We start from the raw sequence: 13,515 nt of genomic DNA on the forward strand, positions 1-13,515 counted from the left end.
ATGTGATAAATGCAAATACAACATAACGTCAGTGGTGGCCTGATCTTTCTGTCATCTTTGGTCTATACAGAGGAATGTTAGTGTACCAAAGAAATAAAGTTCTTTCATTTTGTAATTTTAAGGGAGTATAAAGTAGGTCATTGTTCTTTTAAAAATGGCAATGAGCATGTGATACATACAGACTGGAAGATGACAGCTATCTGTATATGTGCATATGTTCAAAACCCATTTGCACAGGAAGAAGCATTGATAGGATTGTTGAACTTCTCCAATAGAAAGAACAACTGCAAATGTATAGCTTCTGACTTGTGAATTTCCATTGTTTTCTTGTTCCCCATGACCTTTTGTCCTTTTTTGCTTCCATCTCTGAGTTAGTGAAAACTAAATCTTGTTCAAGGTGAAATGAACCACCAAGTTTTAAAAAGAGCAGCTTGAGTTTGTATCCAGTACCTGCTGAAGTGTAAAGCAGTTCACACAACCAATCTTATTCTTCGCTTTCTCTCTCTCCTGGACACTTTTGTACATTTTCTACTTAGGGTCAGAAGGTCCTATGAATAATAGGGTTATGCTGTATGAGAGTGTAGTGGGAGGGAGAAATGCAGATCTACCACCAGAGTGGAAGACAAGGAATTGCAGCCTAGAGTAATTTGTGATCTTTGGGCACTCTTAAAATGTTCTGCCAATAAGTTAATATGAGAAAAATGCCTGCAGTTGGAAAATTGTCCAGACAAAAGATTAATATCTAAAATGCCTTCTACAGGGACTACTAAGATAACTTTTTCCATTATTTACACCAATGTGATATTTGTATCCGTTTGTCTCAGCTATCAACTTTCCCAAAATTAAAATCTTAAATTTATATTAATATTTAATTTTAAAACTGACTTTATGTCTGTGATATCATCATAGTCATGTCAAGATCTATGGAAAAAATTCAAGGTGAGATTCCCTTGGGAAATATGCCATAAATATATGTTAAAGTGAATTTTTATTTATTTCATCATTTAATGCTTTATTTATTACATTATTTATTTTGATATGAACAAAGTTTGGCACTTTAGCTTAACTAAAAAAGAAATGTGGGCTAATGTTTATTAAAATTCTAAGTATATCCGTCACTGTAGATATAGTGTGCAATGTTCTTATACCAACAAATTGGACAGTTTTAAAGGCATGCCTACATGATGAAACACACAAAAAAGAAAAAGGGAACAAATCTGGATAATTAGATGATCTTTAAGCCTGCATTTTTGCTTTATCATGGGTAACCATTCCTTGATGATGATAATGATGATGATGATAATTAGCAATATGTTGATACATGTAAGGCTAGATGATGTGATGGCCCCAGACATTCTTGAATTTAATGCATTAAATGGTGAACAGGACACACTGCAAAACCTGACAGCTATCTATGGAGGCAGGTCCATTTCTTCAAGAGGAAGGAAAACAAGAAACAAGGAGGAAGAGGTATGCTTCTTGCATGCTTGCTGCCTTCATTACACATATAGAACCCTTTTTTGTGCCTTATTTTTCTGCATGGATTGTCATGTATAATTAAAGGAATGAGCTTCGTCTTAGAGTTCTAATTAGTATCACAAGCAGTTCTAGAGATGTCCCTTTGATGAATAACCTAAGTCTGTCACCAGAAATGAATCATTCATTTTCCCTTCCAACACAATTAGCCCTCATTGCTTTTAATAGCTATAACTGTTCCACACTTCCTGATCCACCATCATGGATCAGTTGAGTCACTGAATTCACTTACAAATGTAGTGGTGCTACTCTTGTATCAAAGAGTTGTTCCATTTATTTGCCAGTTGGTGAAATTTATGTACTTTACTAAAAGTCTGTATTATTGCATCTACAGTCTCACAGAAACACCTCTTTGATTTTTTTTTCTTCTGTCAGGAATACTTGGCAAGATTAAGACAAATTAGGCTTCAAAACTTCAATGAACGTCAGCAAATTAAAGCTAAACTTCGTGGAGAAAAGGCAGGTTGAAAATGTCTTTACTAGTTTAAATTATTATGATTATGATTTCTGTCTCCTTTTTCCCAGTTTGGGACTCAAACCAGTTTATAAGAAATTTAAAAACCTATTGTTAAAAATCCACAAGATACAAAAGTTAAAATGAGATTAAACAATAAAAAGATTAAAACCAGATTAAAACATACAGTGAAGTCATTTTGTTTTTATTCTGTGACTCTTGCTCTTAAGATAGATTGTTCTTTTCTTTGCCATATTAGTTAAATTGATTCTTCTGTCTTATCCAGTTAAAGCCCACTGATTCTGATGTAGTACAAGAGAGTAGAAGCCTTCTTGATACCTAGTTCATTATGATCAGACTTCAGCCTATTAGTGCACTAGAAGAAGCAGTTATATGAAAGGTCCTTGATGCTGTAGCACAGGAGTGGGGAAGGTGCAGGCCACATGCTGTCCCGGACCTCACTTTTGCATTTCCTAGCTCCTGATAAGATGCCTTTCTCTCTAGACTCCTTAGTTTAAAACCCTTCTATTTGCAAGTATATAGAGTATAAATGTGTATTAGGTCCAAAACTCACTGCAGAAATCATCCAGTTTGAGACTGCTGTAACTGCTCTGGCTCAGTGCTATGGAATCCTTTGAATTGTAATTTATTGTGGTACCAAACTCTCTGACAGAGAAAGCCATATGTCTCACAAAACTACAGTTTCCAGAATCCCCTAGCACTGAGCCAGAGCAACTCAAGCAGTCTCAAACTGGATGATTTCTGCAATGTGTTTTGGACCTTAAACTTCAAAATTAAGATCCACAGAAATTGTTAAAATTTTCCTGTGAACTGATGCTTGAATACTTGCAACACTGCTAGAATGGAATGAGTAAGGATTTGCAAGGTAATACAATTAACAGAGAGCTACAATGTTTTCTTCTGTCAGTCTGTGAAATACATACATTTGACTTGCCTGAGTGTTTTACAGAATGAAACTGGTTCTCCTGTACATGAAATAAATGAAGAAATTGAACTAAGGCGCAAAAAGATTGAAGCACTAAAGGTAACTGTAAAAACAAAGCAAAACAAAAACCAGCCTCTCTTAGTTTTGTCTCTCTTTGTAGCTTACATGTTGTACTTATCTGTTTGCACATAAACTTTTGAGACACTATTCCAGCATAAAATTGTGCGAAAAGTACATCTTTTTTCTCAGGTTTTAAGCATTGTCTGAAGATGTTAAAAGGCCTTCCTCATTCATGAGAAAACAACTTCGTTTGTGTTCTCACGGGGACCTGCTTGGGTTCTAGGAGCCTGGAAGGTTAAGATCCTGATTGGTTACATGGGTTCACTTCACTTATGGCCAGTCTTTTCTCTAAACTAAGCATGGGTTCTTTGTTCTTTTGTCATCCTCCATGACTCATGTTTTCTGTGCTTATACTGTGATCTAAGATTCTTGCTGTGCAAGCAGATCTATGCTTATGCTTCTAGTATAAGAGCTAGCATATTTAGCTTACTTTCTTGTCTGTTGTTATTTTTGTATATTCTTCCTTATTTCTCTGTACATGAAAGAAAACTTTAAAGCCATATAATTAGAATTGTGTGTGTTATGAGGGAAAACACAGTTCTAAATCCAGCATATGCTTGCCTGGTTATTGCTACTGAATAGTTATTTGGTTTGAGATTAAAACAGTGGGTGCAGTTTTGCTGAGATATTCCAAGACTACTTGTAAATTCTAGGTATGTCCTCACTCAGACTGTTAGAGAGAAGAGATTATGGGAGATCTAGTTTCTGGGATTGTTAATCCTGGCTGGAATTGGTAATTTGGCTCTTCTTAATAATTAAGGTAAATGAGTGGAGGACAAGAATTTTCAGGGTTCAAAGTCAAAGAATTATGTGGAAGTAGAAATGTCACAAGTGCTGAATTAGGAACTTCAGTGCCTGCACAAGCAAAACTTCTTGCTGAGGGCCCCAACAGAATGCTTATGTTGATTCACAAGTTCTGATCATGTTCCTGAACTCCACTAGATAACTATCACTTCTTAACACTGTTTGAATTATTAGTAATGTTATTTGTATCTAACACTAGCAACAATATTGTCCATCTATTCTTATGCCATAAACTTCCATTCATCTTCCTTATATATAATTAAGTGTTCCTTGGAAATATGTTAGATGAAAAATATTACACAAAAATATTAGATAATCTTAGTTACAAAGCAATACACAGGATATCACATCATTGAAGGTTTGAGATAATGAATGTGAAGTTTCCTTAGAATTTAAAAACCTTGTGTTTCTTACTTTTTTGGCACATTTGAAGGCACAAGCAAATGCCCGGGCTGTAGTCCTAAAAGAACAGCTTGAACGAAAGAGAAAAGAAGCATACGAAAGAGAGAGGAGAGCTTGGGAAGAACATGTAAGGCATATTAAACTGTTTGCCTTTATGAGATTTGTTCTTAAGAACTTTACATTGGGGAAGTATTGTTTTCTGTGTTCTTTAACAGTTTAACAGAATTGTGTCAAAGAAGATCAGAACTAGAAATGAACATTGTATATTCTGCTTTAGCATATTTAAAAAGGATTTACAGTGGGCCTGTTGTATCAGCAAGCTAACTATCCATGCATTCAATTGCCTGTGGATTGCCACACCCCATTTTATTCAGTAGTGACATGTGTATGCTGGACATGCTGGCACACCTGCATGCACATCACCACCATTGAATAAAAAGAGGCACTAGCATCTGTAGGGGCTGGAGCCAAACCCCCACAGATTGGAAAAGACCACTATATTATGAATGTGACAATAAAAATGAAAAATAATTTTGTAACATTCTCTAAAAAAAAAAATAGCTAAAAGTGGTACAGTGTGCCCACGTTATACTCTGGAAGCCACGCCGGAAGAAAACAATGACATGCCCTCTTGTGGTGTGTGCGCCAAATGAATGGGGCTTGAGCATCCTCGTTTTTTCCCTTGCGCGGGGGGGGGGTCCAGAACGTATTCCCCCGTGTAAGAGAAGTTATGCCTTTAAGGAATTCTATGCTGATCTATATTCTTCAGAAATATACAGAAATACAAATATAGCAGATTTTGTGAAGGAAATTCCAGTTAACCCAATCTAAAATATACATAAAGGTATATTAAATGCTCCTATAATTTGTGAAGAAATAAAGAACACAGTTAACAATTTAAAACCAGATAAATCACCAGATCCAGATGGTTTTAATACATTTTTTGCAAAACATTTGCTGATGATTTGACCCCACAGTTTATGTGTTCATGACACGAGTTAAAATACAAATAATACAAACAAGTTCATAAAATACAAAATTAGCAATTAAAAACAAGGTTTCACAAGCGATGATGGGGCAGAATGCTCTCATCCTGTACGTGGAAGTGGATCTATGTTTCACATAAAATCGGGTGGATATGCTCGCTGGAAGAGCCTGGCTTCTGTCCATATTCCTTCTGTTTCCCAGTCAGTTATGCTTAATAAAGCAAATCTGTTTCTCACATTGTCTGTAAATTCTGTTCGGATGTTCTTTAAGTCATGTTTGTTATGATGACTGCTTTTTCTTTCTTCTTCAGCTTTACTCTAATCTTTGATATAAGTAGCTCATGATCTGTGCTGCAGTCAGCACCTTCTATAGTTTCCACAAGATTAGAATTCTTCCATCTTTTGCTTCCAGTTATGTGTTTTTTGTATTGTATTTGATTTTTGTATTGGTCATTTGGTGATGTCCATGTGTATAGTCTTCTTTCTGATTGTATGAAGAATGTGTTTGCAATGAATAAATGGTTGGCCTCACAAAATTCTATCATTCACTCTCCTGCTTCATTTCTTGTTCCTAGTCCAAATTATCCTACAGTTTTTGAATCGCTTTTGCTTCCTACTTTATCATTCTCAAGCAGTCCTGTTTTGGTGTGTTGTCACTTTCTTCCTGGATTTCATCATAGAATTTCTCATTTTCTTCTTCTTATGCATCTGCGGTTGGCTCATATAGTTTAGCTATAAAAAAAATTTTTAGCACCAGTTCTATCACTCCTTTGTCCTTGCTTAGAACATCACTTTTAAAAACAAACACAATTATAACCAATTTAGGGTGTGAAGAGACAAGAATACATAGAATAAATTACTTATATTTTAACAGTAAACCTATACAATTGGAACAGCATAGCCCAATAGATCCATCATGGTTGCAACTAATGCAAATAAAACCATTTCATGCAAAATTAAACAAGAGATTTTAATTCTATTTGAAACATATTTTAATGACAACACACACACACACAACGAACAGGGTTCAAAGCTATATAAAATAATATAGAAAGCAAATTTTGGTAAATGTAATGCAGGAAATCTCAATCAAAGCGTCCCCGACAGATGGCCATCTAGCTTCCGTTTGAAGACCTCCAAAGAAGGAGACTCCACTACACTCCAAGGGAGTGTGTTCCACTGTCAAAACAGCCCTTACTGTCAGGAAGTTCCTGCAAATGTTGAAGTGGAGTCTCTTTTCCTGTAGCTTGCATCCATTGTTCCCAGTTTCTGGAGCAGCAGAAGACAAGCTTGCTCCCTCCTCAATATGACATCCCTTTAAGTATTTAAACAGGGCTATCATATCACCTCTTAACCTTCTCTTCTCCAGGGTAAACACCCCAGCTCCCTAAGTTGGGCATGGTTTCCAGACCCTTCACAATTTTAGTCACCCTCCTTTGGACACGCTCCAGTTTCTCCACATTCTTTTTTAATTGTGGTGCCCAGAACTAGACACAATATTCCAGGTGGGACCTGACCAAAGCAGAATAGAGTGGCCCTATTACTTCCCTTGATCTAGACACTATATTTCTATTGATGCATCCTAAAATTGCATTGGCCTTTTTAGCTGCCACATCACACTGTTGACTCATATTCAGTTTGTGGTCTACTTGGACTCCCAGATCCCTTTCACATGTAGTCTCGTTCAGCCAGGTGTCCCCCATCCTATATCTGTACATTTCTTTTTTCCACCCTAAGTGCAGTACCTTTATCTTTCTCTGTGTTGAAATTCATTTTGTGAGTTCAAATGGAATTAAACTAGTATAATATTTAAAATTCATCACTCATTAAAAGAATAAAATGCAATTTAAAAGATTAAAGTGCTTAAAAACAGTAATGCAGTTTGACACCACTTTAAGTGCTGTAGTTCCTCTTATTGCATTCTAGGACTTGTATTTTTACAAAATCTTTAGCTTTTTCTGCCAAATATGCATGTCCATATATGTGGATTATATTTGTTATATTAACTTCACAGCTGATAGCTAAAGGAATAAAGAATCCTATGGGAGCTGCAGAGCTAAGTCCTACACACAGCAGGCAAGAAGCTGGAGGTTCTCCTACCAGGATACTGAAGGCCAGTTTCCCACAAATCATCTCCATGACATCAGCTTTGAAAGAAGTAGGTGCGGTAAGTAATATATTTTAAGTACAGAGAAGCCGGGGTTTAGAGGGAAGCTTAATATAAGGTCCCCCCCAAACTTATATTAAAATGACATACATGAAACAGTTTGTCTCTTCTCATTTCTCCCTCTTTGCACTTGTGACTAATTCTTTTGTCCCACCACAACCATTTTAAAATCTTTGTTTTTCTTGACTCCCAGATAGAATTGGTAAAAAAAAAAAAAAAAGGATTTAAAAGCATGACTAGATCTGATAATGCCTTACATAATCGGACTTCTGAGTGTATGGCTTCTGCATCCACAAATTCAGTCGTTCACAGCTTGGAAATTTTTTTTTTAAATTAATCTGAAAAGCAAGCCTTGATTTTGCCATTTTTCTATAAGGGACTCCATTTTACTAGACCATTGTATCTAATGGGACTTGAGCACCCATGGATTTTGATATCCACCAGGAAGTCCTAGAACCAAACCCCAGTAGATACCAAGGGTCCACTGTATAAATCCATTCCCGGTTCAAGTTACTCCAATCTGGGTTGGTGGCATATTGGGGGAGGTGGGTTTTCACCTTTTATGTATTATATGATTATTATTATTATTTCTGTAGAAATAACATTTCTTGTGCACCACTAGGATTTTTTTTTTTAAAATTTCAGTCTCTGAGTTGTGGTGTAGCCTTTGTCTCCCCCAGAAAATTCCAGTGTATTTTGTGGCATAATATTTCATGTTTAAAGGAATGGGATTTTTGTACAGAATTTCATGTGTTCTACACAGACATGTAGATCTAGAATACAAAATGCAGACCAAAGTAAAAAAGAAATCATAATTCTTGTATTGCAGGATATTTCCTGAATTCTGAGCCCTCTCCAAGGGGGGAAAAATCCCCCAAATGGGGCAGATATGTTGACAACCAGGGTACATCACTTCTGTTGCATTGCTTTATGGTTCAAAATAAAATATGGGGCATTTTTGGTCCCGATATGTTATATTGGCTTGGAGGCAGTGTCAAAAATCAATAGACTGGTTGGTATATCTTTTGTTTGCAGGTGAGAAAAAGCTCTGTGTGTTGCAAGGAGATAAGATTTAGGACATTATTTACAACTGTGCAGGTGACAGCATTATAGAATGCCTGCATTTTAGGTTTAGTTTTGTATGGCCTCTACAACAAAACACAGCCTGTGGTGGAGGGATAGAATGACCCACACTACTCCATAATCAATCAGCATTAAACGGAAGCATGAAAATTTGAGTTGTTTCAAAGATTAAAGTTGCCCTTATTGAAATTTGGCCTAAAAATAATGTATAATAATAATGTCAAAACATTTCATTGTTAGTGGCAACTATTGTTTTGTTCACGGTTATTATTTCTAGTAATTACTGTATTTGACACGATCTTTTATATTATGTTCTGGCTCTAAAGGATCAAAATGCAGTGGTTGTCCAGGAAACCCCAGCAGAAATAAAGCCTGATGTTGCTATTCAAGTAAGTTAAATTGTTTGGCCTTTTTTCTGTTCTTTTTTTACTTCACAGTTTAATTTTTGCACTGTATTATTTCTTCCTTGTTTCAGAACAAGCGAGAAATACTTAAAAGATTGAATCAAAATCTTAAAGCACAGGAAGATGGAGAAGAGAAAAATGAACCCAGAGAAATCTATGAGATAGCTACAGCTGATGAAAATAGTAAAGAACAAGGAGAAAATTCTCTGGTTGTAGCTGATCGTAAGAAATGGGAGACGGGGACACAACTTGTAGTTCAACTAGCACAATTAACAATGGAAGAATCCCTGTTAGGTACAGACGGTAAGATACATTTGCTATGTTTGGTGATACTACAATGTTGTTGCTGCTGTTACTTTCCATCAATTTGATTTTGACTTAATAGTGACTCTATGAATGAGAGACTTCCAAGAGCCCAGATCATCAACTGCCCTACTCAGGTTTCTAATTTAGGGCTGTGGCTCCCTTGATTGAATGAATCCACCTACAGCACAGTCTCTCACTTATCCTACTGCCTTCCACTTTACCAAGTACTAGTGTCTTTTTCCAATGAGTTATGCCATTTTGTGATAAGTCCAAAGTATTGACAGACTCAGTTTATTCATTTTTGCTTCTAGGGAGAGTTCAGGCTTGATTTGCTTTAAGACCTATTATTTTGTCTTTTTAATGGTCTGTGGTGTTCATAGCAGTCTTCTCCAGCACATCATTTAAAACGAGTTGATTTCCTGTCAGCTTTGTTCACTGTTAAGTTTTCACAATCTTACATAGAATCAGAACTATGATGGCATCAGTGGTTAATGATATGCCTTTACATTTGAATAACTTATCTATTTCCTTCATGGCTGCCTTTCCAAGTCTTAGCCTTCTTCTGATTTCTTGACTACAATTTTTATTTTGGTTAAGGTACAGGAAATCTTTATTTCACTGTCTTTTTTACCCACTTTGAAGTTATGTAATCATCTGCCCTTCTTAATGTTCATCAGTAGTCGTTCAAAGTTTTTGGGGTTGGCATCTACACAATGCACACCCCGACTCCACCCCCAGGCTGGCTTGACATTGTACGCCGCACCAGACAATGTGCAGTATCACAGCTCTCCTCTGGCACTGCGTCTAAATGACACAGTGCCAAAAGAACACCATAAAGCCACAGCACTGGAGGCTACAGGGCTCTTTCCAGGGCACAAAAAGGAACCAAGGCCCCGATCTGTCAAAGACAGGGGCAGTTGCAGGCCTCCCTTTTGTTACTTGTTGCAAGAAATACGGTGTCATCTGTATATCTTAAATTGTAAATATTCCTACTCCTAACTTTATATCTGATTCTTTTGAGTTTTATCCTACATTCTATGTTCTGCATTCAAATTAAACAAAATACAGTGATAAAATGCAGCCTTGTCTTGATGCCCTTCCTGATAGACACCATTCAGTAGCCTCTTGTCTAGATTGTAGATTACACGTCAGGACAATCAGATGTTATGGCACTCCCATTTCTTTTAGACTAAACCATAATTTCTCATGATCTTCACAAAGTCTTTGCTGTAATCTATGAAGCATAGGTTAATTTTCCTTTTAAATTATTTGGTGTGTTCCATTACCCAATGTATGTTTGCAATATGATCCCTAGTGTCCTCTTCCTTTTCTGAATCTACTTGGGTATCTGGCTTTTCTTTCCCCATATATGACTAGTTCAGTGGGCCCTCGCCTTACGTGGGGATCCATTCCGGATCCCTCCGCATAAGGCGAATTCCACCTATGCTCAAGCTCCAATTGGGCTCGTGCACGGAGGTGCACGAGGCGCAATGGGCGCGCGCTCCCATGCAATTGAATGGGACGCGCCACCCCTTCCGCCCCGCGCACGCCCCACGGCTTGAGCGTGTAGTTGGATTTAGTCAGTAGGCACTTTTCAGTTACATTAGCTATTTTACATAATCACAAAATAGATTCATTCATTATACGTAATGAAATTCCCAGTTACAGTTGCCTTGCCCATACTTCCGCAAAGTCTTGTAAAATACTAAGTCATGTGGCTTAAATAGATTTAATTTTCTCTTAGTTTCCATTTACAAATTCATTTCTCTTTTCTTCCACTCCATTTGTGTCACACTTTCTTGCCAACAGTATGTCACAGTCAGAAGTGAACATGATTCAGATCTGTTGATGTGTTTCATCTTCACCTTTAAGCAACTGAGGCTTCAATCCAATGTGATGTTAGCGTGACAGAGTTTCTTCCCTTTCCTTCCCCACTGCAGCACTAAAAGCTGCCTGACAACCAGCCCCCAGAAGGTTTTCTAGATGTCCAAAGCAGACTGTAGGGTGCATGAAGGGCGCAGTAGGAAAGTATTATCATCCTATATGCTGGATACCATTATTCCATCAGGATGTCCACTATTAGATGCTGCCCTCAAAGGTTGCTGCTATCATTGCATGGATTGTGTATGTTTTTTGTGATGTGTGTTTACCAGAGGACCCAGGTACAGTTTCTCTGTATAAAATCTGCTTTTTATCCTTTCATATACAATATACCTCCTGTCCAGTGTGTTTCAAATTTCAAAACCTGTCATACTGCCTTTTCCTTCATATCTGGAAAATGCATCCCAATAAGCCATGACTTTATATTGATGTTTGGTGCAAATAACACTGTTCTTCATTTTTATAAGTTTGTCTTCTATACTCATGCTAATAAATTAATTTCCCTTCTGAAGTCTTTACTTCAAAGTATCTCTTGGTTGTTATTATTCAATAGCTTTGAGGCAGAAAATATCAAAGAAAACAGAACCTGTGGTTAGTTCTAAAAATCTTGTAGTCAAAGTTTAGGCATCTGACAATTAAGTATTCTTTTCAAAAACGTATACATCATTGCAACTTTTTGTATCACATCATTTGTAAGTGAATAAAAATATGGGCCTGTTACAGGTGGGCAAAATGTGGCGTGGCGGCGGCAGTACTAGGGTTAGGGAGGACACACCATGCAGACGCTCCCTAACCCTAGTATGTATTCTGTACATCAAAATGGTGGCGCCTTGTACACACAGACGCCACCATTTTGAGATGAAGTGTGCCAGAAAAAGAATCTGGTTTTTTTGGGTTCTTTTTCTGCTGGCGGGAAACCATGCGGTTTATCCACTGCGGCTTCCTGCTGGCAGAAAAAGAGGCGCCTGGCAGACCACCCTTTTTGGGCCGTCTGTATCCCGCCATTTTGTAATTAACAGAAATTTCTTTGAATCACTACTGTATTTACAGGCCATTTTATTCTCACTTCGCATGTTTTAAAGATCAGTGCATTTGGAATGGGTTTCAAATTTGTTGATATCTTTTAAAATATAAAAAGCCAGTAGTCTGTCTCTTCAGCTGTGTCTGAATCTTGCCTTAAAAACACAACACCTATCCCCAAATCTTGGTGAGTTTTAAATTGACTGTGTACTAATGTCTTAAATATTTCCCTGCAGTGTGTACATTAGGAGAGGTTATTAAGCTAGATGTTGGTGAACCTCAGCGAAAGGTCTGGGGCAAAAGCCCCACTGAATCTGTGCTGAAGATACTTGGAGAAGCTGAGCTACAACTTCAGACTGATCTGATGGATGACTTAAGTATTACTGATGGTAAGGAGAAATTGATGCTAGAAGTAGAATTTTGAAAACATCCAGGAGCTTATATTTCACATGCTTTTTCATAAATGGTGGTTTAGTAGAATTTTACTAAACTGCCACTGCTGTTGATTAACAGGAGAATAAACCTTACATTTGGCACCAATCATGTTCTTTGCTTTAGCCTTGAGTGCTAGCAACTCAGAATGAAGTATTTCATGCACTATGAAATACTGAGCTTTATTTATTTTCTCAGGTCACTTTTGATGAATTATTAAGGTGTGCTTAGATTCTCAGTAAAAAAAAATTCAGTGAAATTAAAAGCCACAAAAACTGGCTTTATGAAAAGGAATTTTCCAGTAAAGCTTACTGTACAGCAAAAATCAGATTACCATTGGAGCAGTTAGAACATAATCTGAAGGCACTTTTTTAATTTGACAGTTTTTCACAGTGATTCATATTAATTTAATGCTATTTCAAAACATATACTTTCTTAAAATTATTTTTGAAAAAAGTTATGAATTGTACATGCATGTATGTATACTGAAGCACCGATAAATATCTTTGAAATTTATAAAGTTATATACACTAAAAATATAGTGATTTAAATGCAAGTCCCTCTCACATACATACATTGTAGCAGATAAATTTAATGTTTGGAGCATTCATTAAATATGGACACTTTACCTCCTTACTATCTTTATATGATGGAAATAAATTAAGGTTTGTGTAGATTTAAAGTGGCAATGATTACTTTGCTTTACCACAGAGGTTCCAAAAGAAGCTTTAACAGTAAGAGAGAACACTGAAATGAGAGAAGCAATTTCTGTTGTAGAAGAATCAGCAGCTGAAATCGACGACACAGAAAAGCTGACAACAAAGAAGTCTCCTTCATTTGAATTTAACCAGTTGTCACCCAAACCTGATCTGATTGATGGTATGAATCTCAGTTAAAATTTTAAACAGAATTTTTTTGCAACAGTACAGAAAAATATTGTTAACAATTTCTTGGCAACACTGTGTAGAATTTCT

At 36.7% G+C, this 13,515-nt stretch overlaps 1 protein-coding gene across 9 annotated transcripts in view; it reads left to right on the forward strand.

Annotated features, from left to right (window-relative positions):
• The window catches only part of NEK1 (NIMA related kinase 1), a 63,951-nt gene that overhangs the window by 28,789 nt on the left and 21,647 nt on the right, over positions 1–13,515 (forward strand). For 7 of the 9 annotated variants that reach the window (XR_006104073.1, XM_042468451.1, XM_042468457.1 and 4 more), the window contains 9 exons: positions 1,387–1,470; positions 1,912–1,995; positions 2,961–3,035; positions 4,294–4,389; positions 7,263–7,415; positions 8,825–8,887; positions 8,974–9,205; positions 12,346–12,498; positions 13,253–13,420. Coding sequence is in view for 8 of the 9 variants with exons in the window: in XM_042468451.1 (XP_042324385.1) it covers positions 1,387–1,470; positions 1,912–1,995; positions 2,961–3,035; positions 4,294–4,389; positions 7,263–7,415; positions 8,825–8,887; positions 8,974–9,205; positions 12,346–12,498; positions 13,253–13,420 (1,108 nt within the window). In the remaining variant the exon portion in view is untranslated. The remainder of the gene's footprint in view (positions 1–1,386; positions 1,471–1,911; positions 1,996–2,960; positions 3,036–4,293; positions 4,390–7,262; positions 7,416–8,824; positions 8,888–8,973; positions 9,206–12,345; positions 12,499–13,252; positions 13,421–13,515) is intronic. The other 2 variants (XM_042468452.1, XM_042468458.1) reach the window with 2 other exon arrangements.

Source organism: Sceloporus undulatus, chromosome 5, assembly GCF_019175285.1.
Source record: "Sceloporus undulatus isolate JIND9_A2432 ecotype Alabama chromosome 5, SceUnd_v1.1, whole genome shotgun sequence".
Lineage (NCBI taxonomy): Eukaryota > Metazoa > Chordata > Lepidosauria > Squamata > Phrynosomatidae > Sceloporus > Sceloporus undulatus.